This window comes from Drosophila innubila, assembly GCF_004354385.1.
Source record: "Drosophila innubila isolate TH190305 chromosome 2L unlocalized genomic scaffold, UK_Dinn_1.0 4_B_2L, whole genome shotgun sequence".
NCBI lineage: Eukaryota > Metazoa > Arthropoda > Insecta > Diptera > Drosophilidae > Drosophila > Drosophila innubila.
In genome coordinates this window covers 19,994,186-20,022,086 of record NW_022995372.1, presented here as the reverse complement: position 1 = coordinate 20,022,086, position 27,901 = coordinate 19,994,186, and the positions used below count along the sequence as shown (strand labels likewise).

The window sequence follows — 27,901 nt, the reverse complement described above, 5'->3', positions numbered from 1 at the left end:
AATAAAGCAAACAGCAGAGAAGCAAAGTTGAATTTTGCATCCACGACGGCGACGGCGACGACGGCGACGGTGACGTCGACAGCGATGACTGCAACAACAACAACAACAACAATAGCAGCAAGAGTCATAACACTAATACATGCGTACACGCGATCCATTGTAAAAACGGCCCCATTGAACCGAACGCCAGCCGATGCTGTCAGCGCCAGCGTCGACGTTCAATTCAACGTCAGCGTCGCTGTCAGCGTCGACGTCAACATAGCAGGCGCGACGCTCGCTCGAAGCAAAGAAAAAGCGACTGTAGCGCAGGCAAAATTTTCAGTTCAGTTCCAACAATCGGAGTGTCAGGCAGCTTCAGCAGGAGCAGGCGAAGGCGAAGGCAAAGACAGAGGAAGAAGCATAAGGCAAAGAGCCAACAACCAACTGTTTTAAAAATTGTTGAAATAGAATCGAGAAAATAACTACAAAATATTGCCTGCGCATGCGCTGCTCTCGACATTTCTACAAAAAGTGTTCTTTTCAAAATCAACCAACAGCTGCCTCACAAGAGTTTCGAAAGCAATTTTCAAATCAAGCAAAAAAACAACAAAAAACTAAAGAGAAATAAACATAAAAGTGTTTCAGTCACCACGCGCGTGTGTGTGTGTGTTAGTGTGTTTATAGTGTGCATTTTAAACATTAGTTCTAAATACTTGCATATGTTTTTTTTGACTGTGCCAAATAAATCCAATTCAAAAAATTCTTATATAAAAAAAACTAAACAAAACCGCGCGTACATTTTGTTGTCACTTTTTTTTGTGACGTCGCGCGATTTGTTGTTGTCTTTTGCCGCCTTTACAACTTGTTGTTGTAAGAAGTGTTAAATATTTGTAATTAAAATATAATTATACGAACTGTTTAGTAGCGTGTGTTGAGCAAATTACATAATTTGCTTTGAATAATTTGCGTTTTCATACGTCGTCAAGTTCAAGGTGAGTGCTAAATAGATCGAATATTACTAAATACCCTATGTCACCCCATTTTATTGTCTAGTGTAAAATTTAAGTGTTTTCATGCGGGTTTTCAATCTTATCATTCAACTAAAGTGGCAGCACTCTATTCCATTAATTGATATCTGAAGTATTTGGATGTGTGAATTTCAAGTACACAAATCGAACACATTTTGCAAAAGTATCTTTTAATTAACAAGGCTGTTATTGTATTTATTTTTAAACCATTGGAATCAGAGTGCCAGTTTTCTGTTTAACTGCAGTCTGTACTTAAGCATGTGGTAAAATCAGGTACTACTTATAACATGTATATTTTGATCAGTCGATATCTGAAAAAACTATTGTCATTCTACCTTGAGAATTTTGACAGGATTTGTTTAAAGAATTAATAAAACAAACTTTAAATTCGAATATGTGATCTTAAAAATGAGTATTTAAATTAAAATACAATATCTGTAAACTAAATTTTGATTTGAGCAGATAATATAACAAAGTAATTATAATTATAATTGTAACTGTGACTGTTTATAATATTAAATTTCTAATAAAATTTTTTAAATTTTTTACAAAGTGCAATGAATTTGAGAGAATCAAAGAAAAAAAACCATTAGCGACCTGCGGCATTTTCGGCAACCGCAAATACAAGTATTTACATATGTATACACATATGTTTAGCTTGTTTATATACAAGTATATATGTATCTGTTATATATAATTGAGAACGTATAGCCTTGTTAGTCAGCAAATGACGTACAAAGAGAAATGAGGGAGTGAATGCCTCAATGTGTTGCATGTGAGCGCGTCAACAGCATTCATACACACATACATTTAGACATATGTACATTCATAGACATATATATGTCGTATATAGACAATACCCAAGACACACCATCATATAAATCTATTTATTCGTAATTATACGCATATATTGACAGACGCCGCTTTTATTTTATTTATATGTGTCCTATAATACGGCAACAACACTCATATGTTAATCATGTCAAACAAGGACAACAACACAGTTACATATATACAAAAAAAAATCTATATAATGTATTTGTTTGAATAAACCACCCCCACACATGGGCAATTTGAATTGAGTTTGTTGCCAGGAGCTTGCCAAATTATTTGCATACTTAATTTTATTGCCTTTTTAATGGGCTAACGAACTGTGATTGTTGTTGTTGTTCTGGGCTCTGATAACAAGTGTCGCTTTGTTTAGTGTTGTTGCTAGGGCTTAGAACCCGACACTGATTATAAATAATTATTATGCAGTCTGGACAAAACATGTGCAGTTTAATATTAGCATACTTGTACACTGAGCGAAATCCAAACTCTTACTAATTTGAAAACCAGAAGTGATATAGTATTACATTACAAATTGTAAAAATGACAAATATAAATTGAAGATAATATCATAAGTTCATGTTGTTGGAAATTATATCAAGGCATTCTATAAGAGACTTTCTTCATACTTTAGATTATTTTACTAAAAAAAAGAAAGTATTAAGATCTACAGTGATTAATATAAAAATCCTGATTATTCAATTGCTCTCTTTTCTCTCGTTCTTTTTCATTCATATATCTCACAATGATTCAGCATGATCTATTTTACTGCATAGACATCAGGTGTTAGATATCTATGGCGCCAGAGAATATTTCGAATCACTTTGATTTATAGCGACACTGGGCATGGGAACTTACATAGATAACAACTCTTAGGAGTACACTACATATATATTTTTAGACATCGAATGCGGTTTTTAGCGGCGACATTTAAAGCAAGAGACGACCAACAATTGTTTATGATAAGCAACCATTGTGCTAGACTCTAGTCCCAAGAGTTTCGTCTCGTCCCGCTACGCAGTCGCAATCAAAGGGGTTTCAGTTGGTTCGGGTTCATATCATATCTTTGCTGTACAGTTAGTTATGAATGAGTCTGTCCGTCCAAGCTGTCGTCTATTTGCTCTAACTTTCATTGGCTCTGAGTCATTTTGTGATGGGGTATATACCCACTTCTTCTTATCAGATAACTGTTTAAAGTGGAATTTTCATATCTGTATCATTTATTTAAAGTGAGCACGTTTCGGTTTAAGTTCTCGGTGGGTGCACGAGACAACCGCAGAGATAACGAGATAAGATAAGAGCTGAATTATCGAAAAAGTCTTTCATTAACTAGAATTCTATAAGTATGCAGCTTTCGACATGATGGATATCACGCAATTGCACATTTATCATATCATATCATATCACATGACACTTTATCATATTTGTAGTATCGTTCTGCATATTTTAATTCAAATTTATATTTTTCTTTTTCTATCTATTGCATATTCGAATTCGCATTTTAATTTGAATTTTTCCTTTATCAATTTGCAGTTGCAAACGGCGACATGTCGAATACCGAGAAACGGGGCCTTCACAGATTTCAAAGTAAGTATAAACAACGAGTTTAGCTACCCTACAAAATAGTTAGCTATCAAATTTGCACTCAACTTGTTTACACCGCGACAACTGTACATATTGCTATGAGCTAACAGTCGAGCCCCCTTTTTGTAATTATTTTTTTTACGCTGTTTCTAGAATCTAGATCGGTTTTTCAATTTGCTGACATAGAAATATATCATGCCCCTGACAACTCATTTCTCGATTCAATTCGGTTATAAACAAATTGATTTGGGGAGACCGGCCCTCGATGCCATTCAATATTCGAATGGTGTCAAATGAGAAAACTTTAATCTAGGTTGCAATCAATTGAATGTTTCACTTCATTGAGTTCTAAATGCTGTGTGGCCTCAAATTGGATCTCTATCAGTTTTAAAAAAACTTAAAAGCTTGCATCTTTTGTTTTCAATTGCGTTTGCATTTCACTTCAATTTAATTGTTTTGTATGTTCGACTTTAATAATAGCTAAATTGTTGCGGTACAGCAGAGATAAGCTTAGACTTACACTATAAACATTATGCTGAATTTTTTTTTGTGAGAAAGTAAATAAAGAATTAAAAGCTTCAGTTTATCTATATATTTTTGGAGTTTTATATCGAATCTTTCATTATTCTGGTGTGTTCCAGAAACCTCTAGAGATTTTCAAGGGAAATGTTTATGAAAACAACCGTTCAAAATGTTGGTGTTCCAAAAATGTCAGATATTTAATATTTTCAAACACATATTTATTGGATTTTTATTCAGTTCAAACTTAAAAGACATTTTAATTCAATTTAATAAATATTTTATTTTGTTAAATCTCTCAAATTTTTTTTTAGACATTTGAAAGCAATGCTTTCTTGTTTTCAGGAACACCAGCAATTGCTTTTGTGTTGCTTTAGCGCTGTTATAAATTTGTAGAACTCACCTAATTATGATTTTTTGATAATATTTATCGCAGTGTCCACTTCAATTCACTATGAAGAATTTTATTTCGATTCCCTTTAAACGTAGATTCATTATTGAAATCTGCATAAAGCAATTTTCTCGTTAATTTTAAACGGTATTATTATTATATTAATATTATAAATCCTGTCAAGTGCTAATTATGATTATTAATCCTTTTGAAGAAATCCTTGACAAACACTCAATATTAGCTATGTCATCAACAAGTTTTGTTTGAAGGGAAGTTTTAGGGCGTTGTCGTTACACCGTCGGAAATGTGGGACCCATCTGTGTGTGTTTGTGTGTGTGGTCTAAGCTGATCCTTATGACGCCATTGTTGTGACATTCCGAGAACTACTCGTAAATACACAAGCTAATCAAACAAATTAGAACAGTCACGCCAGTTGAGCACGACGCGTTGTCGGTTGACTAATCCAACTCTGTTCTGTACTGCTCTGTTCTGATGTGGGTGGGCTAGTTCAGGGACTAATACAGAAAATTCTTCATTGTTATTGAAGGTGCAATTAAAGCAGCTGGTTCTAAATTGCGCGTTAACAAAAAAGAATTTTAAAAAAAGCTAATTGCCATATCAGCGCCGGTTATTTAAGCATATTTGAGCTATTTAGCACTTTAGACGTAAACAGACAAATAAGTCAGACAGATTGACAGACAGACAGTTAGATAGTGGAGTAGTTGAAGTTCGCAGACAAGCGTCATAGACGAGTGCACATGATATGACAATTGGATATGCCGCATATACATATATTAGATAAGCCGGATGTGCTAACTGAAAATCAAAGCTAGTGGCAATTAACACGTTTATGAATAGAGATATTTATTTATGTGGGTAGAAAACTGGGTAAGGGGTAAGGGAGTAGAAGATACCTTAACTGCACGTCTAAAAGTCACACGAGTTTCAGGCACATTCATAAACGTCCTTGTCCCCTGGCGCGTGATTCATGTCAATAACATGGACAGTCAGTCAGACAGACGGAATGCTAATTAATTGTGTTCATTTAAATGCTTTTTTATTCACAACTCAAATTATAATAATTGAAAAAACATAAAATAAAACCATTTAAATGCATTTCGCATGCAGTTTACACCCACTGTCGATCGACTAACCCACTAATCAAAATGCACCACAATTGTGGCAAAACGTTATGTGTCTGGCCCTGCACTTGAGTAAGCAACCAAGCAACCAACCTGGCCGAAGGTGGCATAAGAAAATAACATTGAAAAACCGCATTGCACATTGAAGGTCAATTATTTGCACCGCATGGAGCTGCAAGTTCGAGTATGAATACAAATACATAGAATTACCACATTTGTACAACGTGTTCAATCCTAAAAGGCTAGCGCATAAATGTACATTTTTATTATAGAATATTCTGACATGTTCCGAATTCCGTTTTTGTTCTAAATTGGCGGAAACAAAAAATAAATGACTCAATTAATTATTGTGAAATAATTTTCATTGAAATAATCTAGCCTTTACCATAGGAATTATTTTGATTTTTATATACACATAAGTATAATTGAAAATTGGCATAGGCCGGATTATTTCAATAGCTATTTTGGAAAGTTTCCATAATACTTAATTTGTCAATTGGAAACTTCTAAAATTATTCCCAACACAAACTAATTTTTAATACGACTTTTAAAATAATTCCTAAATATGTGCAAATTCCTGTAAATTAGTTAGTTTAATTTTCTTATTCAATTTGTTTTTTACTACGATTTTGTTTATTTTGTATATATTATTAATAATGTGCAACTTACTTTAAATTCTTCGAAATAATTTTCATTTTCCATAATTAACATTCATTTGAATGCCACGTTTTTTAGTTTTATATTGAAATTCCCAGCCCCGATAAGGTTCCATCTTAGTAACAGACCCTAGCTTAGAAACCATAGCAAGTATATAAAAGTATGTGTCATTTTGTAAGATTATAAGCCTACTCATATAAGCTCTTTAATTTGTACTGATTAATCAAATTAAAAGTTTCCCCTTTTCACCACATTAATAAGTTTTTTTTTTCAATTTATTTGTAGTATTATTAATAACATTATAAGCGGCCCATTTTTTTTAGTTAAAATAAAAAAAATTGTTAAATGACAAATTTTGTTGGGGAATTTTGTATTTTATGATTTTTTAATATGCATTAATTAAGTCGACTCTCAGTCTTTTGATGAATAAGTTTTAGGTACGCTGTAGCAAGGAAAAAAAATATATTGTTTTTAATTGACGTTAATTAATTTCGTGGAAGTTGAAGTTGTTTACCCAATTGAACACGTTATTGTCGTCGACTTCAAGTATTTATTTTCATATTTTGTTGTAATTTATTGTTGTGGTTTTTGTGCAGTAAATGAACTCATAATTACAACGTAAATCGATTTCGAAAACCTGTCAGCAAACACGATAAAACAACAATTTTTCGCATAATTGTCCGTGTCTATTAAGTGCACATAATTTAATGTTAGTTATTTCCGCTCCATGGCACACATTTAACGCAATTGAACAAAACGTTGCGCATTAATAAAAAATAAATAAAAATAAAAACAACTAACAAATCTTTGCTGAAAGCTAAAAGTTCAAGAATGTCTTAGGACAATGATCGTCTAATTTAATCAAATCAAATGAATGAAAAAACTATAAAACTAACACAAAATAAAAGCGCGGCATGTGCCGACTTTGAACCGATTCCATATCGATGTCCAAGTTTCGCTGTCCCCGATGGACGGACACTTTTGTCTGAGTTGCCCGATAAGCCAATCTATAGCCAAGACAATAATGAAATCTTTACATACACGTATAGCATCTTCCAAAGATTATAAATATTTGTGTGCTAGAACATCTAGTATAGAACGGCAAGCCCCCTGTGTCTGGCCTTAAAAAAGAGCATTCACATCGCGTGTGACTACCCTGTAATTTAATCGAAATTAATACAATTGTATTAATTTTATTTTTATTATAAATTACAGGGTATACTCCTGTCAGGGCGACTTTATTTTCATTCAGCATTGGAGCTTGTTACTAAGAGTAGTGCGATTAAATGTTCTCGTTGTGATTCTTTTAATGTTTTTCTATCTTTATTTTTTTTTTTATTTATTTATTAATGGGCAAGTGGAAAATATATAAATTTTTTGAAGAAGTGTGAATAATATAGATGTATATATTTAAATTGTAGATTAGATTAAATTAGATTGTATTTGAATTTGTATTTGAAATTGTCAGCTAGAAACCGTAAAATGTGTGTTCAGTGTATTGACGAGCCCCTCGTAATTAAAAAGTAATTATTTACTTGTAATAATAATGGAAATGTTCATTAAAAACAACTCGCTTTGCTTTCAGTTAGACCTGATTATAATTGCTAATTTTATAAACTTAACTAAATAATTTTTTTATTAAAGACTTAGGGTATTTTGTACTCAGTTGATTAACAGTGGGGCTTATCAGATTTTTCAATTGCTGATCGCTTGTGATTACAATTTACATTGTTCAATTGGTATGAGACGACAGTCATCATCAGCAGAATTTTCCTTTTTGTACTTTGTACTAAAGCGCAACAAGTGCACAACAAGTGCTCCAGTCTCAATCTCAGATCTCATTCCAATCCCAATGCCAATTTCTATCTGCAATCTCAGAAGTTGCAAATTTTTCCATGATTCGAGCTCAATCGTCATGGAATTTACCCGCAGGAAACTAGGACAATGCTAAAGGGAAACGAAGATGCAACACTCACTCAACATTCACTCAGCATTTATTCATTTCATTGGCATCAATTGAAGTGAATATGATAAGAGAACTTGTGTTCCACTGTTAAGCGGATTCCATTAATCAATTCACTCTCTATTGTTAACAAATAAGTGAGCTACAACAAACTATTCAAGTGGCAACAGAACCAGTTATATAAGTACAATTAAAATTAATCAGCAACAAATTGAATTACAAAATGCAAACAAGGCCAGTTCCGTAAAAATGTGCATTGGAAAACAGTTGGCAGCACAGGAAATGTATCTACATTTTACTGAGTATCAAGCTAATAATTGCAGCTGGAAGGCAAACTAACAATGTCATCGATTGACAGAGACAGATACACATACTTTGTATCTCACTCGGCTATTCAGACAGTCCCGAGTGCAAACAAACCCACAATTAATTGACTTACAAACTATATACGATATCATAATACTCGTACGTAGGCGCTTGTTCTGGAAAATAGACTCATGATTTTGGGCGCACCTTCTACGCACAAACAAATATAGATACAAACTTGTATATACATAGATACAAATTGGCAAGCAGTCAAAACGAAAGAATACCAAAGCGTATGACGTCGATGCGGTTGCTTGGGGGACAAATTTGCCAAAGGAAATTCACAGATCACATGGCCTTTGGATAAATGCCACACGTTTCAAATAAATACGTATATGTATTTACAGTTATGTTGGAACACTAAAGATTCGGACGAGGCGATATACAGGAAAGTATATTAGCCTGATAAAGGCACCCTGTATGCGTAGCACATTTTCCATTTTGAAGGTCAGGAAACGCGCATTAAAAAAAAATTAAAAAAAACATTTTAAAATATTTAACAAAAATTGAAATTTTTGCAAGATAATATTTTATCTTTTAGTTTCGAACCAAGTGCTCGCATTTGTTGGTTGTGACGGCCCGAACCAAAAGCATCAAGCTCTTAAAAATAGACGAGCATTTGAAGAAGCGACATTAAATGCTCTGAGATATTAAGCGAACAACAGAACAATTAATGCAACTAAAAGAAACCCGATGTACCAATTGAAATTAGACGAAAAAATCTACTTCTAATATAGATGTATCTAACATATATATCGTATTAAAATGCACTGCTAATACATTTGTTTATAAACGCATATTTAAAATACCCGTTCATTAAATTTTTCACTTTGTACAGGGTATACAAAGATGTTTCATACTAATTTGCGTCAAATATATTAATCAAAAATTACATGAAACGCCGGAAATACGTCTTTTCATATACCTAATTATAATTTTCTTAATTGCTTTACACTTTTCCCTCGGTCAAAATACAAGTGCAAAAACATTTGCAAATGTTTAATGAGTATTTACATATGTAAATTGTCATTCGAAATCAACGAACTCACCCAATATGTAATGACTCAATTCCTAACTCAAACTCGAATCGCAGATACAGATTCAGGTACAGACTTCGATTGCGATTTCGATTCAGATTCACATGTTGCCGAGTCTGGTGTCTGAAATTAGCATAAAAAAATAATTTTAGTATCACGTTTGCCCCCAAAACATTGTTTCTTCTTCAACAACTTCATCATCATCTTTTCTTCTCTTTTTTTATGTTGTTGTTTTCTTCGAACTTTTGCCGTTTCTTAATGAGCTTTGCTTTTTGGGGCTATTTTTAAACGTTTTGTTATTTTTAATGGACATTTTATGCTCGCAGAGCCGAACTTTTCGGTTACTTAAGATTGAAAACTTGTTTAATTATTTGCTTGGAAGCGCAAATTAAATTTTTTCAATATTCGTCTGGTCAAAAAAAAAAACAAAAGCCAATAAATGCTAAAGTGCATTTCTACACTTTATTTAGGAAAAAAAAATATTGTGTAAATGTTAAATTTTTAATTATCGCAGCAAAAAAAAATAGACAACATTTCTTCAGCAAAAAGCTGCAAGCCGGTATCATTTTTTTTTGTACTTTGTTTTTACAAGCCACAAAGTTCAGCCTCCTAAAAAATTATTTTCAAAAGCAAAAGGCTCATTTAAAAAGTTAGTTCTGACCGGTATGGATGTTGTTTTCAAAAACAAAAAAAAAACGTTTTCAGCGACAATTAATCAAAAACAACGCAAAAACAAAAACTTGCTCAAAGGCTGACAACGTTGAGAATTCTTGGAAAGCGTAAGCATTTCGGAGATGAGTCAGTACCCTTCGGCCAAATATATGCTGAGAAGTTGAACTCAATGTGAACTCGAGTTTGACTCCAACAAAAAAAAAGAATTTTAAATTTCAAAAAAATTAAATTAGAGTTTATCAAAATGAAATAATTAATTTAAACTCATAATATTGAAGACACATTATTCTTAAATGAATGAAACCATTTAAAAATGAAAATTTGTGGGAAGTTTAGTTATTTTTTCGGTCTTATCTTTAAAATGTTTAAATTTAATTGGGTTATTTCCTGTAATGAGTCTAGACTTGCAATTTGGCGACTGTAAATGTTATTTATAGACATTGTAAATCGGTATTAATAATTTTCCTATAAGTTGCAAATTCTTATCAGAGTCTATATATTTGAGTCTGATCATGTGAAGACACACGTTCATTTAGCATTGATTTAAAAAAAAATATATCGCAAAGAATAACAAAAATTCTTGAATTTTATAAAGGTCGTCAGGAATCAGCACGTTTCGTAGTCTATAGATCTAGACATTTTAAACTATAAAAAATAACAGGTTACACTTATGAAACAATATAATGTGATACTTATTATGTATGTGTTTTTATTTATTTTTTGAATTGATTATAAAATGAAATTTCATGCACGTTTTACTGGTTTATTTTGGAGTAGAATCTATACAAAAAATTACCGCTAGACGACCAATGGCTCAGACTACGGACAACTTGTTGTTGTTGGGTCTGGGTATTGGGATTGAGCCAGTTTTTATTGTTGTCTTATTTGAATACCAAGTGCAAATTGTTGTTTCTGATTCAAATATCTGTGCTTAGCATGTTATTAACATTAAATGGCCTTAAGAGTGTCATCTCCCTCTCCCTCTCGATTGGGGATTCCACAGGTGGGCGTGTCAACAGCTAGACTGTCGCTAGACTAAACAGATGATAATCTTAAAATTCAAACAAGTGCTGCCATATGTATTTATAAACAGCTTTCTCGATCGCCTGCAGTAACATTGAAAAGTTGGGAGAGGAGTAACTGGAGGTGGGGGGATTGGGTTGATTGCAGTTTAAATCAGCTTTTGTTGCTCAACATCAATAATCAGCGACAGCTTATAAAAATTATGCACACGCGCAAATGTCGCAAATTGAAGTTGGACGCGTCTTCCAAACCACGACAAAGTTCAATGGCATGACAAATTAATGCAGTTTCCTCTCTTTTTTTTTATTATAAAAGTATCTTTTGTTGCTGTTGTATTTTGTGCGCACAATGCACTTTGGCACTTAAATAACTAACCGCACGAGTGAGCAGACAGTTTAAAGTTCCACACACATCATCATTATGCAGCAGATGATCATAAATGTTGTTGAATCAGCCCAAAGCTTAAGTTGTCTCTTAAGTTCTTTCCCGAGCAGCCTTAATTCTTGTAATTTAATAGCATTTACTGCGACCATTGGCAACATGATTCTCAAATCAAATTAATGTACCTTTTTTTCGTATTGAGGTCAAATATTGACAGTTGAGTTTGCAAATGGGTTTTATCGCATCATTAATAAAGTTAATAAATACGCCTTATCGCCGTACTTACATACGGGCGTTATGTAATGAAAACAACGTATTACATCAGTTTTAGAACAGTATCCAATAATACTTGTTAGTTTCTGATTCCCCTAATGTGATTCGATTATCATCAATGCGCTTTGATTACTTATTTATCAGCTTTATGTTTTATATCTTTTAATAGAACTGTCATACCGGATAGGTTTTCAGTTATGAATCGGTTTCAAGCGGTCCAGTGCTTAATGCACACTTCCAATTCTATATTTGTACAGGCATTTTTCTTATCACAAAAGGACTGATTACTCTCTAGGAATATTCCACACGCGCTCAGATGTTTATGTCTGATCGTAAAATGTATTTATTTCTGATAATCGCGCTAGACAACTCACTAATTAGTCTAACATTTAGCATTACTTAAAATAAACTTCAACAATTCCAATTCTCATAAGTTTAATTAAACTAAACAAAGTATTGTACAAGTTATTTATTATTCTAGGTTACAATTTGTAACCCAATAACTAAACTATTAAACAAATTATTAGTAACGTTTTTACGCACTTTTCGCAATGATAAGAAATTTTCAAAAGTCTGTTTATTTTAGAACTATCTGCTTAAATCGCATTTTTTTTAGGATCCCTAGCCCTAATGAGAAACCCGCACGTTTCTACAATTCTTATTTTAGGTATTTTCGCATTAGTGAACTATTCATTACATGTATGTAAAAATAATGTGAACTCTATTTTTTCTTGGCCACTCTGTTAACCATATAATAAAATTTTTAAACTATTCCATATGAATATGGGCAAATTAAAAGGATTTTGCATGTGTATAACATTTATCTATTAAAATCTATTTGTCTCTATTTTTTTTTTACATATTTCTTAATTGTTTACTGTTTTTTTTTTTCAGATTTGCTATCATGTCGCCAAGTTTTGAATCTGCTGACAATGCTCGGCTTTATGCTGAACTATGCCCTGAGAGGTAAGTGCCATTATCCCATGTCTTAATCCTCAGTGCCTTAGGCTAATTGGTATCTAAATTTTTGCAGTGAATCTGACAATTGCTATTGTGGACATGGTCATGCCAGCTTCCATCAATACAAACACCACCAGCAATGGCACTCTGGCGGGGAATAGCAGCGACACCTTGGACTTGAACAACACTAGCAGCGGGAGCAGCAGTGGGGGAATCATCACGAACTTCACATCCGCAGATGGTGTGGATGTGTTGGAGGAACGCTTTACCTGGAATGCGCAGGAGACCAACTTTGTGCTGGGCTGTTTCTTCTGGGGTTATGTGCTCACCGAGCTGCCAGGTGGTCGTCTGGCCGAATTAATTGGTGGACGTCGCGTCTTTGGACATTCCATGCTGTGGGCGAGTCTGTTGACATTGATAACGCCACTGGCGGCACATCTTAGCTATGTGGCATTGATCATAGTGCGTGTGGCACTTGGATTCATGTTGGGCGCCTCCTGGCCAGCTATACATCCCGTTGCCGCTGTCTGGATTCCACCAATGGATCGCTCCAAGTTCATGTCCAACATGATGGGTAAGTGATAATCCTTTACTAATAATTACAGTGTAGTATATATTCGTTTTACTTGCAGCTTCGTCCTTGGGTGCCGCCATTACGATGCCCGTTTGTGGTTACCTCATCTCGGTTGCTGGCTGGGCGAGTACATTCTATTTGACGGGTGCCATTGGCCTGGTGTGGTCTCTGTTGTGGTTCACTTTCGTCTATGAAACACCAGCTACTCATCCACGCATTTCGGCGGAGGAGCGTCGAGAGATCGAGGAGGCCATTGGCACAACCACCTCCAAGAAGCGTCCCAGTTATGTGCCTTGGGGTCAACTTCTCTGCTCCCCTGCCGTCTGGGCTATCATTGTCACCCATGGTCTATCCGTCTTTGGCTTCTTCACGGTCATCAATCAACTGCCTACGTTCATGTCCAAGGTTCTGCACTTTCCTATCAAGAAGGTGAGGATTAAAGATTTTACTCTTATTGTGGATATTATAATTTCGGTCATGTCAGTCTGTTTCTATACAAATATCTTGCTGAAACTTGATACACGGATTAGAGTACTGTATCATATAATTGCAGAGATCAGTCATAAATCAACCTTTAGTATGCAAAAGTTTTTTATTTTTCGATATATATTTGTCAATCTCACAGCTTGTGTATTTCTAATTGTCCTATAAGTCACGACTTAAATTTAACTAAAATTTGATTACTATATTTTTAGTATGAAAAACTTTGTTGTTTCTTAAGATATCTCAACTAAACTCACCGATTGTTTACTTGGCATTGTCTTATACATTTAAAAAAAAATTAGGATACAATCGGACAACTTAATCTTATAGCTGCTATTGAAACGATCGTTTAACCTGTTTTTTAAATGAAATATTTGTTAAATGATTTGAATTCTTTGCAGAATGGTCTGTTATCCTCGCTGCCTTATCTGGGCAAGTATGTGATGGCTGTTGCATCTTCCTATCTGGCGGATTATCTGCGTCATAGAGGCACCTTGAGCACTACAGCAACCCGCAAGCTCTTCACCAGTTTTGGTAGGTTACCCTTGAAGTTTTCCCCTTGGAATCAATCTCATTCCCGGTTTACTTTTACAGCACTTGTTACGCCGGGTTTGTTGATGGTGGCATTGGTGTTCCTGGGCATGGATCAGACCTGGGCAGTGGTTCTCATTACGCTGGCCTTGTTTGCACATGGAGCTGTCACTGCGGGCTACTTGGGCAACGGTTTGGACATTGCGCCAAACTTTAGCGGCACCATCTTCGGCATGGCCAATTCACTGTCTTCCTTTGGCGGCTTCGTGTCCACATGGATGGTCGGAGCATTGACCTACCAGAATGTAAGTTCATTGTGTAAATAATATATAATCAAATTTTACTATAATATCAACTTGATTCTTACAGGATTCGTTCCACCAGTGGCAAATTGTCTTTTGGATTCTGGCAGTCACCTACATTTCGGCCGCTGTTGTCTTTGTCATCATTGGATCTGGGGATCTCCAATCGTGGAACAATCCTCCAGAGCGCGTCAAGATCGGCGATGTTGCCCAGGAGGAGGGCATGCCTCTCAAGAATGAGAAGTAATTTGTCCATCTTGGCGGAAGTTTGGCGGTGCTGATAAAATACTAAAATTAATATTATTTGAAAAAAAAAAAAAAAACCCACCGCATCCGCACAAGTTATAGTAGTTTCTACTGCACATTTTGAGATTTTGAGAGTGCTGCACTGACTCTGATACTTTTAACAAAATTTCCATTTAATTCTTAAAATTTTTAACGTTTTGCAAAAATTCTTTAAGCAAAAGCACATAATGGAAGACATTAGATTTAGAAAAACCTGTAAAGTTTCTATACATACATATATACATCTATATATACTAATGATGAATGACTATTTAACCATGAATAAGTAATATTTACTTTAGATTCAAAGCATTAGTTGTAGGCGTGGCCATATAGCAACTTATTTGATGCTAATGAGCCACAGTTTAATGTACACTTTATAAAATAATACTAAATTTATGTATATACGTGTAGTTTAGTTGATATTGTATGTCTCTATGCTCATGGAGTGCATAGAAATTGCATCAATGAGAATGTTGTACAAAAGAGGATAGAAAAATGTTTAAATTGTTTATTTTTGTGCACAAAATGTTCTTTTTAATTAAGTAGTCTCTTAACGCATGCCTATGTACTCGTATTAGCTAAATATATAAATGCAAAGCTTAGTTAAGTATAATAATTCATGTATACTTTATTATTTATGCAATCTACATATAGATTCATTTCTAAATAAATTAAATTAAATTAAAAAGGCTCATTTGAATTTGTTTTATTTTTAAATTCAAATATCGATTTGCTGGACTTACTGACTTGGAACATATCGATACCTCGCTGGAAATTGATACGAACGCAAATGTCGATTAGCACGTTGGTAAAAGGTGTTACGAAAATGTAAGCAAAACAAACTAATTTAACACTGTAAAATATTTGTAAAAATTAAATCGTATGTAATCAAATGTTAATTTCATTAAATGCTTTTCTTAAAAGGAATTATATTTAATTTTTTGTTTGTGGTAGCTCGCGCTCAAAAGCTCAGTGCTACAAATCTTGATCAAGTAGTAGCAATGACAGGGTCACTAGTGACGTCAAGATTTCTCTACGCTTCTCTCTTTCTCTCTCGCACTTTGATTGTCGCTCAGCTGGTTTGGCAGCCCTCCTCTCTTTCTCATCCACCTTTGCCATTACCGCCTCTTGTTTTTCGTTTTGAACAACATTCATCTACTATCAGACCACAAATTCAAGCCGAGCGAAAAGCAAATCATCGAAGCCGATAACAAAAACAGTAACGATGAAGGGATGACGTGCCTCTAAATAACTAAAACAGGTAAGTGGGTGGGGGAGGGGATAGTTACGTTTGTAGTAAAATGTAATAGAAAGCCACGCTGTCTGTTGTGTGTGGGTGCAGAGAAAAGCGCGTCGCGACTTGACATTGAAAAGTAATTGCATTAGGCGTCTGCTTAAATGTTTATTGGGTTGCCATTTATGCAAGCCACGCACAAACAACAAACACACAAGAGATAGATAGAGAGGGAGAGAGAGATGGGAGAGAAAGAACAGCGCCAGCATCCCAGGCCTGAGTGTTGTGGATTTGTAGTTGGCGTAAAAGCGCTTACAACAGCAACAATTCCACAAACACTGTGTACATGCTTATAAATATATATGTATGTATGTACAAATATAAACATGTATCAGTACGTATGTACATATGTATGGCCCGTTCTCTCATTGCCTGTGTCTGTCTCTCTATCGCTTGCGCTTGTTTTGTCAATTCTCCAAAAACGCGTCGCGTGCTCCAACAAACACCACCCCAACCTGCGCCTGTCGCTGCTGCTGTTGCTGCTGCTGCCGCTGCTGCTGCCGTCGTTGTCGTCGTAGTCCAGTGCTGGTGAATTGTAGTACAAAACAGAGGCCCCATTCATCGTTCGACACTCACTGCTGCTGTTTTGTTGCCCAGAGTCCGGATCATAGTTTTGATTCCCCTTTTAGGAGGCAGGCATCACAAGAGGATTCCGCACATTTTGTTGTTCCCCATTTCTCAGCAACGGACAAGGAAATCACGGCAGCTCAATTTCCACATTTTGCATAATGGTATTCAAGTGACTCAAGTAAGTTGTACAAATTTTGATACATTGGCCAAACGGTTTTCGCGTGCTGCACGCATATCTGTCAGTGTATTTGTATATGTATGTATATACTTGTAGTTGCAAAACGAAAAAGTGTAAAAGAAATCCTTGCGAAGTTGCAAGCCAAGTGCTAAATTTAGACCTGAAACCAAAAAGGCTGCAACACGCAGTCGCTGCTGCTGGTGCTGCTTCTGCAACTTGCCCCCCACAGCCAAAACACCCACACCATAAACTGTATGCATATATGCATGCATACATACATAAATATGTACGTACGTCAGACTCTGACTCTCTCATTCTCTGCGTGAGGCGGCTCTGTGTGCATATATGCACTTTTGCATCAGTGTATGTGTGTGTAGTATGAATGGAACAAAAGTACTTAGAGCTGCCAACAGCGACGCAACAACAACATCAATGCGGAATCGATAGTCAGACGACGAAGGTGTGGAGGAGAGAGGTCTGCTCCGGATAAAACGACGCTGCAAAGACGTTTACGTTTAACTGTCGTTCTCTCTGTACTTGTGGGTCTGTGTGTGTGTTTGTGCTCGTGGAGCACGTATACGTCGTCGTAGTATTTTCCGCGTAAATTGAAAGCAAATTGAATGTGATTGAAACTGGCAGCAGCATTATTCAATGCTTTCAACTGCATTCAATTGCACAAACTAGCCAAACTTGCTATCCATATTCGAGTCGAACTATTTGTTTTTTTATGTCATGTTTCCACATTTTTCTCTCATATCATTTTTTATATGAACATCGCAGAGACTTTCGCACGCTTTGGTATTTTTCTTCTTCTATTTTATTTCGTTGCATTGCTCGCAGTCGACTTCCATTACTAGCGCTGCTGCTGCTGCTTCTTCTGTGCATAAATACTATGTACTACGGGCACGCTGCTAACTCGTTGCATTTCCACACAACCGAAGCCATGTCGAAGGCACACGAATCGGCACGAGTTGTGCGCGCATGTTTGGCCCCCTGCCCCGTGCTCACTCACTCTCTCTCTCTCTCTCTCTCTCTCTCTCTCTCGCGCCCTATTCCCAGACCAGCCCAGCCAGTCAGTCAACCAGTGCAAAAAGCTCCCACACACACGAACAGAAATTGCAAGTGAGAGCGACGGCCCCAGCAGCAGCGGTAACAGCAGCAGCAGAGCTCCAGCGCCAGCGCAGAGATTTTTTGGCCATAATATTTCAGTTTCAGCGCAGCGCTAGCCGGTGAAGGGTGATGATAGTAATACGTACATAGTAGTAATAAGTTGGCGAGCCGAAAAGTCTGCCACTGAGAGCAATGCAGCAAAGTGCAATTGCAGTTTCAAGTGTGTTGTGTATCGTGTTGTGCAAAGCAAGTGATCAACAAAACTACACAGGCAAATAAATGTATACGATAAAAGTGGAGAATCAAACTAACATTAATATTTACTGTTGTTTTATCGAGGCTGCTTTGACTCCTGTCTGGCCGTGGGATCCTGTTGAAGAACTTTTGCTTCCGCAATACGAGACCGAAAATCAATAAATTCGTGCTGTATAAGTTACGGCGAAAGGTGCGCGCTCACTCGGCTGTTGTTGTGTTCGGCTCTCGGATACGAATATAAAGCGGCAGCATTTTTTTCTTGTTGTTGTTGTTTCTGCTGCTGCTCCTGCTGCGCTGGGTGGGTAGTGCAAAGCGGTGTAGATTACAACAAAACGTCGCGCATGAAACGTGACTGAAATTATTGCACAAAAAGGAAACGGCGCTTACACGCGCCAAACAGGCGTGCGTAGGCGGCAACAGTAAATACGAGAGAAAGAAACCGAGTGCTTAGGTGAGGGAAGAAGAAGAGAGAAAGAATAGACAGAGAGCGCATTGAGCTCTCGCGTAAATCAGGAAGCAAAAGTAAAGCAAAAAATAACAAACAAAAATACATACACCGATGGCGAATAAATAGAAACCGAAACTCAGTGTAAAACGTAACAGCAAAAAATGTACTAGCAATGTAGTGATAGTAGTAGGAAATCAGTGTGAGAGCGAGAGGACCCCACGGACATCCAAACACCCATACAAAACGGGCTGAACGGTGACGTCGCAGTTACAGTTGACGTCGACGTCGTCGTCGTAGTAAGTTTTTCAGTGTTGTGGGTGCAGCGTCGCGTAAACACGAACGTGTGTTTGTGCGCGAGTGTGCGTGTGGAATGTGTAATACATAAATAAAATAAGGCGAATAGCAAAAAATCATGATAAAGTTTGTTAGGCACAAAAGTCGCGAGAATTCATTAAAGGCATCGAAAAATTTTCTGCGTAAAAAGGTACAAATAAAATGAAATGTAACAATTGAATTAATTGAATTTCAATATGAATTGTCTTCGTGATTTATTAAGTTTTTCATTAAATATTTACTTGCAGCGTGAATCGAATGACTCTGGCACCGAATCTGATGGTGAACTCCTCGATGTGGAAAACAAACGTCACTTAGACGTGGATATGGAAACTAGTAAGTAATTTGAATTTGAATTTGATAACGATAAATCTGTAGAATGTAAAGAGTTTGAAAAGCTTCTCGTATTAGACACAAGTGGAAATTTGATTCTTATTTTCATCCTAAGACTTGATTTTCGCCGATCGGTCCTATGACAGCTATATGATGTAGGTGTCCGATTTGAAGCAACTTTGGTCAGGATATATAAAACCAAGTTAGGTACATATTGTATCAGTTTGGTTACGATATCTCAAAAAACAAAAATATTTTCATACTGAGACAGCTACATGATAGCTAAATGATATAGTGGTCCGATTTGCACAAACTTCGGTAAGGATGTATACAACTAACTTAAATACATATTCCATAAGTTTGGTTATGATGTCTTATAAAACAAAAAAGGTTTTTCATACTAAAACTTCATTCTCGACCAATTGTTCCTATGGGTGCTATATGATATAGCGGAACCTACATACCAAGTTTGGGGTCACTAGCTTTGAAATTTTTCTTATAATTTGGATATGATATAATAAGGGGCGTGGCCGAATTCTGAAACAAACTTGATCTGCTTGCAATATAGAGGAACCTACATGCCAAGTTTGGTGTCTCTAGCTCTTTTAATCTCTGAGATCTACATAGATGTTTATACAGACGGACGGACAGACGGACATTGCTATATCGACTCGGCTATTGATGTTGATCAAGAATACTTTATAGGGTCTGCCACGCCTCCTTCTGTCAGTTACGCACATATTCCTTAAAACAAACTTGATAGACCCCTGGACTTTTTTTAAGCACGGGGTCTAGCTAGACAAAACTTTTCAGATCTATTGTAATATGTTGAATTAATCGATACGAGATTTGTTGTTATTGATGACAGGTTTGAGTTCCTGGACGGATGCAAACTCACCTACAACCGACACTGCATGCTCATCCGAGTCTTCAGCCATTGCTGCTGCTGCAATGATGTGTCACCATCAGTCGTCGTCGTCATCCTGCGCCCATCTTATGTATGACCAGCATAGTTCCGAGGAGGAGCTCGAGGTGATTAATGGGCCATCAGCGGTGGCTGCTGCCGAAGCAGCGGCAGCGGCGCATACAACTACAGCCACCAGTACAGTGGCATCCTCGTCCTGTGCATCGCGTCTATCGAATCGAGGTTGCACCTCATCTCTGGACACGGAGGCCCCATATGATGAGCGTGCGACAACGTCGTCAAACTCGAAGCGTTCCAGCTCAACGCTAATGGTTGAGAATCGAAAGCGTTCGCTGGCTCACAGCTCTGATGATGAGGTGAGTAACAAGTAACGAGTAAAAAGCAACGAGTAACGGGTCAACCAGACAACGGATAAAGTTTAATTGATCAGAAACGTGTAACGTTACGACTAACATATCGAGCAATATTTAACGAGTAGCGTTTAAGTGATCAAAATTAAGTAACGAGTGATTCTACTTTTTCGTTACAGTTGCGCAACTCGCTGGAGCCCATTCTGACGCCCGTGAATTTTCGTACATCGCCGCCATTAGAGGCATTTAAGCCAAATCGTAGCCATATGATGTTCCGCTCCACAACGCCACTGATATTATCGGAGGCCAGATGTGGCATCGAAAATATTAAATTATGTGATAATAGTGTAAATGAGGAGAACGGTGACGGCAACAACGGAAACAGCAACAGCAACAAATGCCCCAAACTTGCAGCTGGCGGAGAAGGAGGCAACGAGAACGAGCCGAGTGGGATTAAGGCCTGCAGCAGCTCCTTAAAGATGAGCAACAGCTCGCATCATATTTACCAGCCGCAGCCCAAGTATAGTTTCCACTACAACAGCTCCAGGAGTAGTCCGGCCTCCACAACCGGACTGGATATGGAGGTGCGTTCGGTTAGTCCGCCTGCGAAGTTATTTCATTGCGCCATTTCGCCGCGTCGACGTCCCAGCAATAATGTTGCTGCTGCTGCTGCAGCTGGAACTGGAGCAGGAACAGCAACAGGAGCAGGAGCAGGAGGAGCTGTAGGTGAAACCGCGAATGCTGCCGTTACCGTTACCGCCGCCGCCACACAGAGACTGCAGCGGCCGCATCGGCCGTGTTTAGATTTTGATAAGATGCAGCAGGTGAGTCTCTAATGCAGAGCGCGCTAACAGCGAATGAAAAGGAAAAGGCAAATCAAAGACTTTTTATACAAACAACAACAAAACCACATCAACAACAACAACAATTGCAAACTGTAAGAGAGTACCTAAGCAACTAGTGTTGATCAACGAGAGATTTACATACGAGAGCGTTGTACAGCACTGGCCATACAATTAGGCGCACACTACACGATCAAACGGCATGACGAACGCGTCAGGCAACAAACCGCAACCAACCAACAGGCATACAATAAACAACAACAACAACAACATCAATAACAATAAAAACAAGCAGCAAGAAAAGATATCAAATCAAATTACATGAAGCTAAAAATAATTGAGATTTTAAACAGAAAATATGCTAACAATGTAACAACTAACAATAAAAGCAGCTATTTTTTCACAATTTTAAACCAAAAATACAAAAGATAATAACAAATAAATGAACAAAAAACAAAAAAAACACGTCAAGTTTGCAGCGATGTTTAGATATATGTATATGTATATGGATAAATGTATGTAGTAACTACATAACTGTAAATATTGTATTTGTGTGCGTTAACAAAAACAAACCGAAACATTTTTGAAAATTGTCAGCGAATATTTTAATTTTTTTAGAAACGTTTACGTCAAGTCAAACATACAAAAAAGAAATAGAAACTTAATTAGATATTAAAAAAAAAAAAAATAAAAATTATGAAAATGTGGTGTGATGTAGAACGAAGACTCGAAATCTTTAAAGAGCAAAATTATATTTCTATAAATTGTGTAATGTGCAAAGCAAGAATGGGAATAAGCGAATTGTGAGCGGTTAGTGGGAGCAGACGGAGGAGGAGTAGGAGAAAATAGCGTAGCAAACACTGGGGACAAACACAAGACAGCAACAGGCAACAATAGCAAATAACAAATAAAACAACTAACAAACATTTAAAACTTTTGTAAGCAACAGCAGAGAAACTATGTATGTTGGACAGTTGGAGAACAACCAGTTGAAAGCTATTTTATAAACAATATTTAAAATTATCCTAAAAACTATTAAACAAAAAAACGAAAAATTAAACAATACCAAAAAGCTGCCATCAATTAAAACCATTCATATATTGTACGTATTAAATATCCTTTGTTTACAATATGATTGATGACATTGATGATAAAACAATAAACGCAACAAACAAAAACAATTGGGAAAACATTTACAGGTGCATATGTATGTGTATTAACTTTTCTTTGTCAGCTTATGTAAACAAACATAAAACAAAACGAAAAACTTTAAACAAAAACCAAAACAACCAATAATAAGACCATATTAAATTTTAAAACAACCGATCGATATGAGAAACCAAAAGAAATACAAGCAAAAAAATAAGAAAAATAAAACAAAAACCATAATTGTGTGCAACCATAGCAAGCAGAACATGCAACATACATTTTTAAGTATATATATTATAAATGATATTCAAAGTAATGCTAATTTTAAATCATATTTAATGTGAGAAGCAAGCAAGATTTCTGTTAACTCCAAAAGTAGTTGAAGAATTTCGTAATATGTATTTTCAATAACCATACCCAAAACATATAGAATTACACACACACACAGACCACACAAAATGTTTCACACACTACCTACCAAAACAGCATAATCCACACCACCAACTAAAACTTAAACAAAATCCATCAAAGATCAGGCAAGTCAGGAGCAAGCTGGAGAGGGGAAATGCAAGGTACTAGGCATGCAGTTTTCATCATTTTTTAAATTAATTAATTAACAAACAAACAAAATGATATGAAATTAAATTATATTATATATATATATATATATTATAAATGGAGAATGGAAGATATCATGGACTGAGCGTATGTTAGAGAGCAAGTGAAGAAACCAATACTAGGTTCTAGTTCTTAAGTTTAAAGTGAAAAAAATTGTGAAAATGGTCATAAAAGGCTACATAACGGTAAAGCACACAAATAACAGGAAGAATCTTCAATCGAAGTTTATGTTGAATATTTTTGAGACACAAAAACAAAATAAAAAAATTTAAGAAAACATAAATGATAAAAAACAAGTTAAGTTACAAACAAAATACAAAGATTTCATTGCGGCTTTGGGCCACTTGTGTTGTACATAGTTACATTAATAATTATGATATATATTTAATATATATATATTATATATATATATATATATATATATATATATATATATTACTCATTAAAATGATGAATGAAAAAATAAACCCTAAGAATTAAGTCGATGAACGGTACAAGTGCAAAAGAAAAGAAAATTATAAAATGAAAATAAAACGAGAAAAAACACAAAGTAAATGAAAATAAAGAAATGCTCTGCAATAGAAAGCAAAAAAAAAGCTGACGACTTTTATTCAATATTCACCATCATACAATCTGAGCGTGTGAAGAACTAGCATTAAATGTATCGCAATAAAAGTATCATCTCTTTTTGGAGATCTGCTTACATATTTCAAATTCAAAATATCGGAAACATTTCTGCTTAGATATTCCAAACTTTATTTTTATTGGGATATATTCTAAATTCTTATTAACAATTAAATTAGTATGCTTAATATTTGATTGCTGGGTGGTCAGTTCGTTAATTCAATGATAACCTTCGTTGACAATATTTCGAATTCATCATTAAGATTTATTTCAAAGCTAATTGCCTTTCTACTTATTGGTTTATGTCAATTGGAAGTGTTTTATGTACAATAATACTAATTCTAATTTGTAGAAACCTTGGCACAAGGCTATAAGCCCAAAATTTCCTGATCATTGTCGCCGCAAATGGCATCAGACTTGTTATTAATGATCACATCGTCATCCTCATCCTCAATTTGCTTCAGTTTGCTGCCAATGTGGTTGTGGTTGATGCCACTCTTTTTTTGGGCACTCGCTGAATTCTCTGGCATTTGTCGAACCCTTGCCGGATCGTGAATACGTGTGTGTCGCTTCAGGTCGCCGGATACCCGAAACTTCTTGTCACATATGCCACAAGCGTAGGGTTTCTCTCCAGTATGCACCTTGATGTGGGTCAGCAGATAAGAGCTGGCCCGAAACGATTTCTCACAGTATTGACAGACATAGTTCTTTTCGCTTGTGTGAATCCGTCGATGCACCACCAAAGAGTACTTGCGGGAGAAGCTCTTGCCGCAGAATTCGCACATGTGCGCCTTGACGTCGCTGTGCTTCGAGATGATGTGATACTTGAGATCGCCCCATTGTCGACACTTGTAATCGCAGTGTACACATTTGAACGGCTTGGAATCGGAATCTGCAAGTTCAAAAGAAACAAATATATTCAATTGATAGCTAGATCCCTATTGGATTACTCACGTATACGTGCGTGGGCTGTCAACGCACTCTGATTGTAGAAGGATCGATCACAGATGTTGCATTGATAGGCACGCTCCTGGGTATGTGTAAACAGGTGATACTTGAGGGCGTTGTACGAGTTGAAATCCCTGGCGCACTCTTCACAATGAAACTTTCGCTTCGTATCGTTTCCATCCTCGCTTGGAGACTTATCCTCCATCGTTTCCATCGGATGCACATCATTGTCATACGACACTGAGGCTGCTGCCGGGGATGTGGTTATTCTCTCCGTTCGCGCAGTGCCCTCCGCGTCCTCCATTTTGAAGGAATCGCTTATCATCAATGGGGAACGCTGCAGTTGCTCAATGGCTGAGCCTCCAATGGGCGTGGGAGTTCGCGATGGTTGTGGCACCAGCAACGTTTGATCGTTGTTCTCGCTGTTGTCTTCTTCCTCCGCCGCCGCTGCCGCCGTTGCAGTTGCCTCAATGTAATTCTTCTTGTGGCACATTGATTGCGACGATGTCTGCTCCGGTTGTTCCACATCGCGTTTGCTTGTATTGAGAAAATTAAGCGTCATTTGCTCGGCTTCAATTTGATTTGTCTTCAGCAGCGACGTCGAGGCTGGAGGAGGCTCTCCAGGCAGCAATAGTCCGGAGAAGGCAATGTCTGGGTAATTGTTATTGAACCAAGGCGCACGCATGCCACTTGTGGTTAGTTCTAGATCCACCAGCTCGTCGCAGGTGTCCTCAATGGACACCTTGTCCACCACATTGCGTATGCCCTCCAGCATATCCTCTGTATCGCTGAATTCCACATCATCCACGACGGGCACATCAGTGCATGTGGTGGCATTTGATGAGCCAACGGGCGTAAGCTTATCATCAGTCTTGTGCATCTGTGACATGGTATCTGTGTGTATGACCATATTGACGCCCACATCATCCACAACGTCGTCATCCACGTGACTGATGTTGTGAAAGTTGTCAAAGTTCAACTGCACGTCGTGGAACACCTGATCCAGCTTGGCCTGCTCCTGTTGCAGCTGTAGATATTAAGAGCATGTAATGGTAAGACCTTATCAGCTATCAATTCAAGCTATTTACCTTATCTTGAGCCGACAGTCCACACATGTCTAACGGTTCCTTCTGTTGTTGCCGTTGTTGCTGGGGCACATCCAAGCGCTGCTCCAGATTGCTGGGATCATAGTGCTCCTTGAGATGTGCATAGAATTCGATTTGTGTGTGCACAGCATAGCCACAGATCTCACAGCTGTATGTGGCCACCACTGGCTTGTGCTGCTCCAGATCAGCTTCCATGTCGGCCAGATTACCCTTGAGCTTCCTCGAGATGCGTTTCTTATGTGGCAAGACTTTGCGTGCATTTGTCGTGCATGCACTGTGGACGTAAAGCAGCTCATCGTCCTGCAATCCCGTGGACACATCGATGGGCACCGTGGGCTCAATGGCCAGTGCTGAAAATGCTGGCTGGGAACCTTGTTGTGCCTCCACATCATTCCCAGTAACTGCTGCCGATGCTCCTGAATTGAGGAAACTGCTGTTTAGCGTGAGAAACTCCACATCCGACTCCTTGGCGTAGTTGCTGCGTGTCCGTTCCGGAGACGCGGGCACCGTATTGGAACGCGTTGCGTTCGCTTCATCATCATCCACAACGTGTTTGTTGACAAATTGAAAAATTGTATTATGAAAATTGAGTTCCGGCGTAAGCGTTGGCTTCGGCACGAAACCAACGGCCTCGTTTGCAGTATTGCTCGGTGTGCTGAGATTTGTGGGTCCCTCGGGTTTCGGAAAAACACCCGAATGATCTATTAAATCCATCATAAAGTTATTTTGCATCAGCTCCGACGCCAGCAGCGTCTGTCCGGTATGAAAGGGAGGGAAATAGCAAGAGTTGTGGTAATTAAATAGGCGCTCGCAATGTCATTCACTTACGTGATCGATGAACTGTTGTGTATCCACTTCTTTGCGCTCCATTTTGCTTGTTTCACACACAAATTCATTAAACAAAATAAAACCAACTTTGAACTCGGCAAGAAAAATCTAAATTGCAGAAATGAAACAGCTGTTTGACGCTATCGATTAGAGTTGAGCGCGTGACGTGATACGATATCTTAAATCGATATATGCGCTGTGCTACTTATTGTAATTGTAGTATTTTATTATCGATAAATTGCAAAGGATGACAGGCAAGCAGTATTAAATTGGCAGCACTTTTATATGGCGCAAAATTTAAATGCAAGTGAGAGTGAAAATAAGTGAATTATTATTAAAATCACATATTTTGTACTTTATAAGAGTGCCTATCGTCTTAGATAGGCCTACCGTCTCTCTTAGATCACAGTGCAATTGCGTGCTTTGATGCGAGTAATTAATGCAAAAGTCGATATTCATTCATCAGCAGCATCAACTTAACGCACATCAAAGAGTTTTAAGCCGACCCCCGACCGTTGGTCGTTAGCGACTATATACAATCTCCACTTCAATTGTTGCCCGGAATTGCATGTCAAACACATCGAACGGCATCTTTAAGGTGTTCCCGGTTGGTGGCAAATGATGGATTTGGATCTGTTATTGTTATGATTCGTATGAATTTGGTGCGTAATTGCTTGGCACAACACTACGAAAAATGTTCATCTAAACAAATAAGATGCCGTCTCGCCGTGTGGTTTATTTATTTTCATACCTCAAACTGTGTTGCAGGCAAAGATTCAGATCAAAAGATTAACATTCACAACGCTCAAAAGCCACACAAAATATATTGTCTAATAATTGTTTATTAAACATTAAAGACTTATGCCAAATATTAAACAGCCGCCTGCCGTCACATAAAGTGTCAAGAAATACAAAAAGTATATAAAATTTTATTACAGCCAACCAAGCAGTTCAGGCTGTTGACTCCCCCGCATCAGTGGCACCTTCCCCTGTCCAATCAGATACTTGC

General features: G+C 37.1%; 3 protein-coding genes across 6 annotated transcripts; 2 read left to right on the top strand and 1 right to left on the bottom strand.

Annotated features, from left to right (window-relative positions):
• Positions 1-295: 295 nt before the first annotated feature.
• LOC117780044 (sialin) lies at positions 296-15,597 on the top strand. The gene is made up of 8 exons (XM_034616418.1): positions 296-971; positions 3,369-3,422; positions 12,738-12,809; positions 12,877-13,377; positions 13,436-13,806; positions 14,262-14,394; positions 14,455-14,696; positions 14,761-15,597. The coding sequence occupies exons 2-8, from the start codon at positions 3,383-3,385 to the stop codon at positions 14,938-14,940; spliced, it is 1,539 nt and encodes a 512-aa protein (XP_034472309.1). The 5' UTR covers positions 296-971; positions 3,369-3,382; the 3' UTR covers positions 14,941-15,597.
• A 551-nt stretch (positions 15,598-16,148) lies between these two features.
• Positions 16,149-23,539, top strand: LOC117779614. Of its 4 annotated transcripts, none has more exons than XM_034615864.1 (4): positions 16,149-16,242; positions 19,418-19,505; positions 20,371-20,783; positions 20,957-23,539. In XM_034615864.1, exons 2-4 carry the CDS (start codon positions 19,496-19,498, stop codon positions 21,611-21,613), a joined length of 1,080 nt encoding a protein of 359 aa, XP_034471755.1. In that variant the 5' UTR covers positions 16,149-16,242; positions 19,418-19,495; the 3' UTR covers positions 21,614-23,539. The 4 variants fall into 4 exon arrangements, with proteins under 4 accessions (XP_034471755.1, XP_034471754.1, XP_034471756.1 ...); XM_034615863.1 differs by lacking the exon at positions 16,149-16,242 and adding an exon at positions 16,547-16,579; XM_034615865.1 differs by lacking the exon at positions 16,149-16,242 and adding an exon at positions 16,828-17,023.
• Positions 23,540-24,117: 578 nt separating this feature from the next.
• On the bottom strand, positions 24,118-26,981 carry LOC117779613 (zinc finger X-chromosomal protein). The gene is made up of 4 exons (XM_034615860.1): positions 26,893-26,981; positions 26,047-26,817; positions 24,965-25,985; positions 24,118-24,902 (listed from the first exon to the last, which is right to left on the bottom strand). The coding sequence occupies exons 1-4, from the start codon at positions 26,932-26,934 to the stop codon at positions 24,379-24,381; spliced, it is 2,358 nt and encodes a 785-aa protein (XP_034471751.1). The 5' UTR covers positions 26,935-26,981; the 3' UTR covers positions 24,118-24,378.
• Positions 26,982-27,901: the final 920 nt, after the last annotated feature.

Coding starts and splice junctions, on each gene's coding strand:
- LOC117780044 (XM_034616418.1), top strand. CDS start 3,383: ATGTCGAATACCGAGAAACGGGGCCTTCACAGATTTCAAA. Junction 12,810..12,876: donor GCTGAACTATGCCCTGAGAG/GTAAGTGCCATT, acceptor AAATTTTTGCAG/TGAATCTGACAATTGCTATT. Junction 14,395..14,454: donor CAAGCTCTTCACCAGTTTTG/GTAGGTTACCCT, acceptor TTACTTTTACAG/CACTTGTTACGCCGGGTTTG.
- LOC117779614 (XM_034615861.1), top strand. CDS start 19,249: ATGATAAAGTTTGTTAGGCACAAAAGTCGCGAGAATTCATTAAAGGCA. Junction 19,506..20,370: donor AGACGTGGATATGGAAACTA/GTAAGTAATTTG, acceptor TATTGATGACAG/GTTTGAGTTCCTGGACGGAT. Junction 20,784..20,956: donor CTCACAGCTCTGATGATGAG/GTGAGTAACAAG, acceptor TTTTCGTTACAG/TTGCGCAACTCGCTGGAGCC.
- LOC117779613 (XM_034615860.1), bottom strand. CDS start 26,934: ATGGAGCGCAAAGAAGTGGATACACAACAGTTCATCGATCAC. Junction 25,986..26,046: donor GACTGTCGGCTCAAGATAAG/GTAAATAGCTTG, acceptor TAATATCTACAG/CTGCAACAGGAGCAGGCCAA. Junction 24,903..24,964: donor GACAGCCCACGCACGTATAC/GTGAGTAATCCA, acceptor TTGAACTTGCAG/ATTCCGATTCCAAGCCGTTC.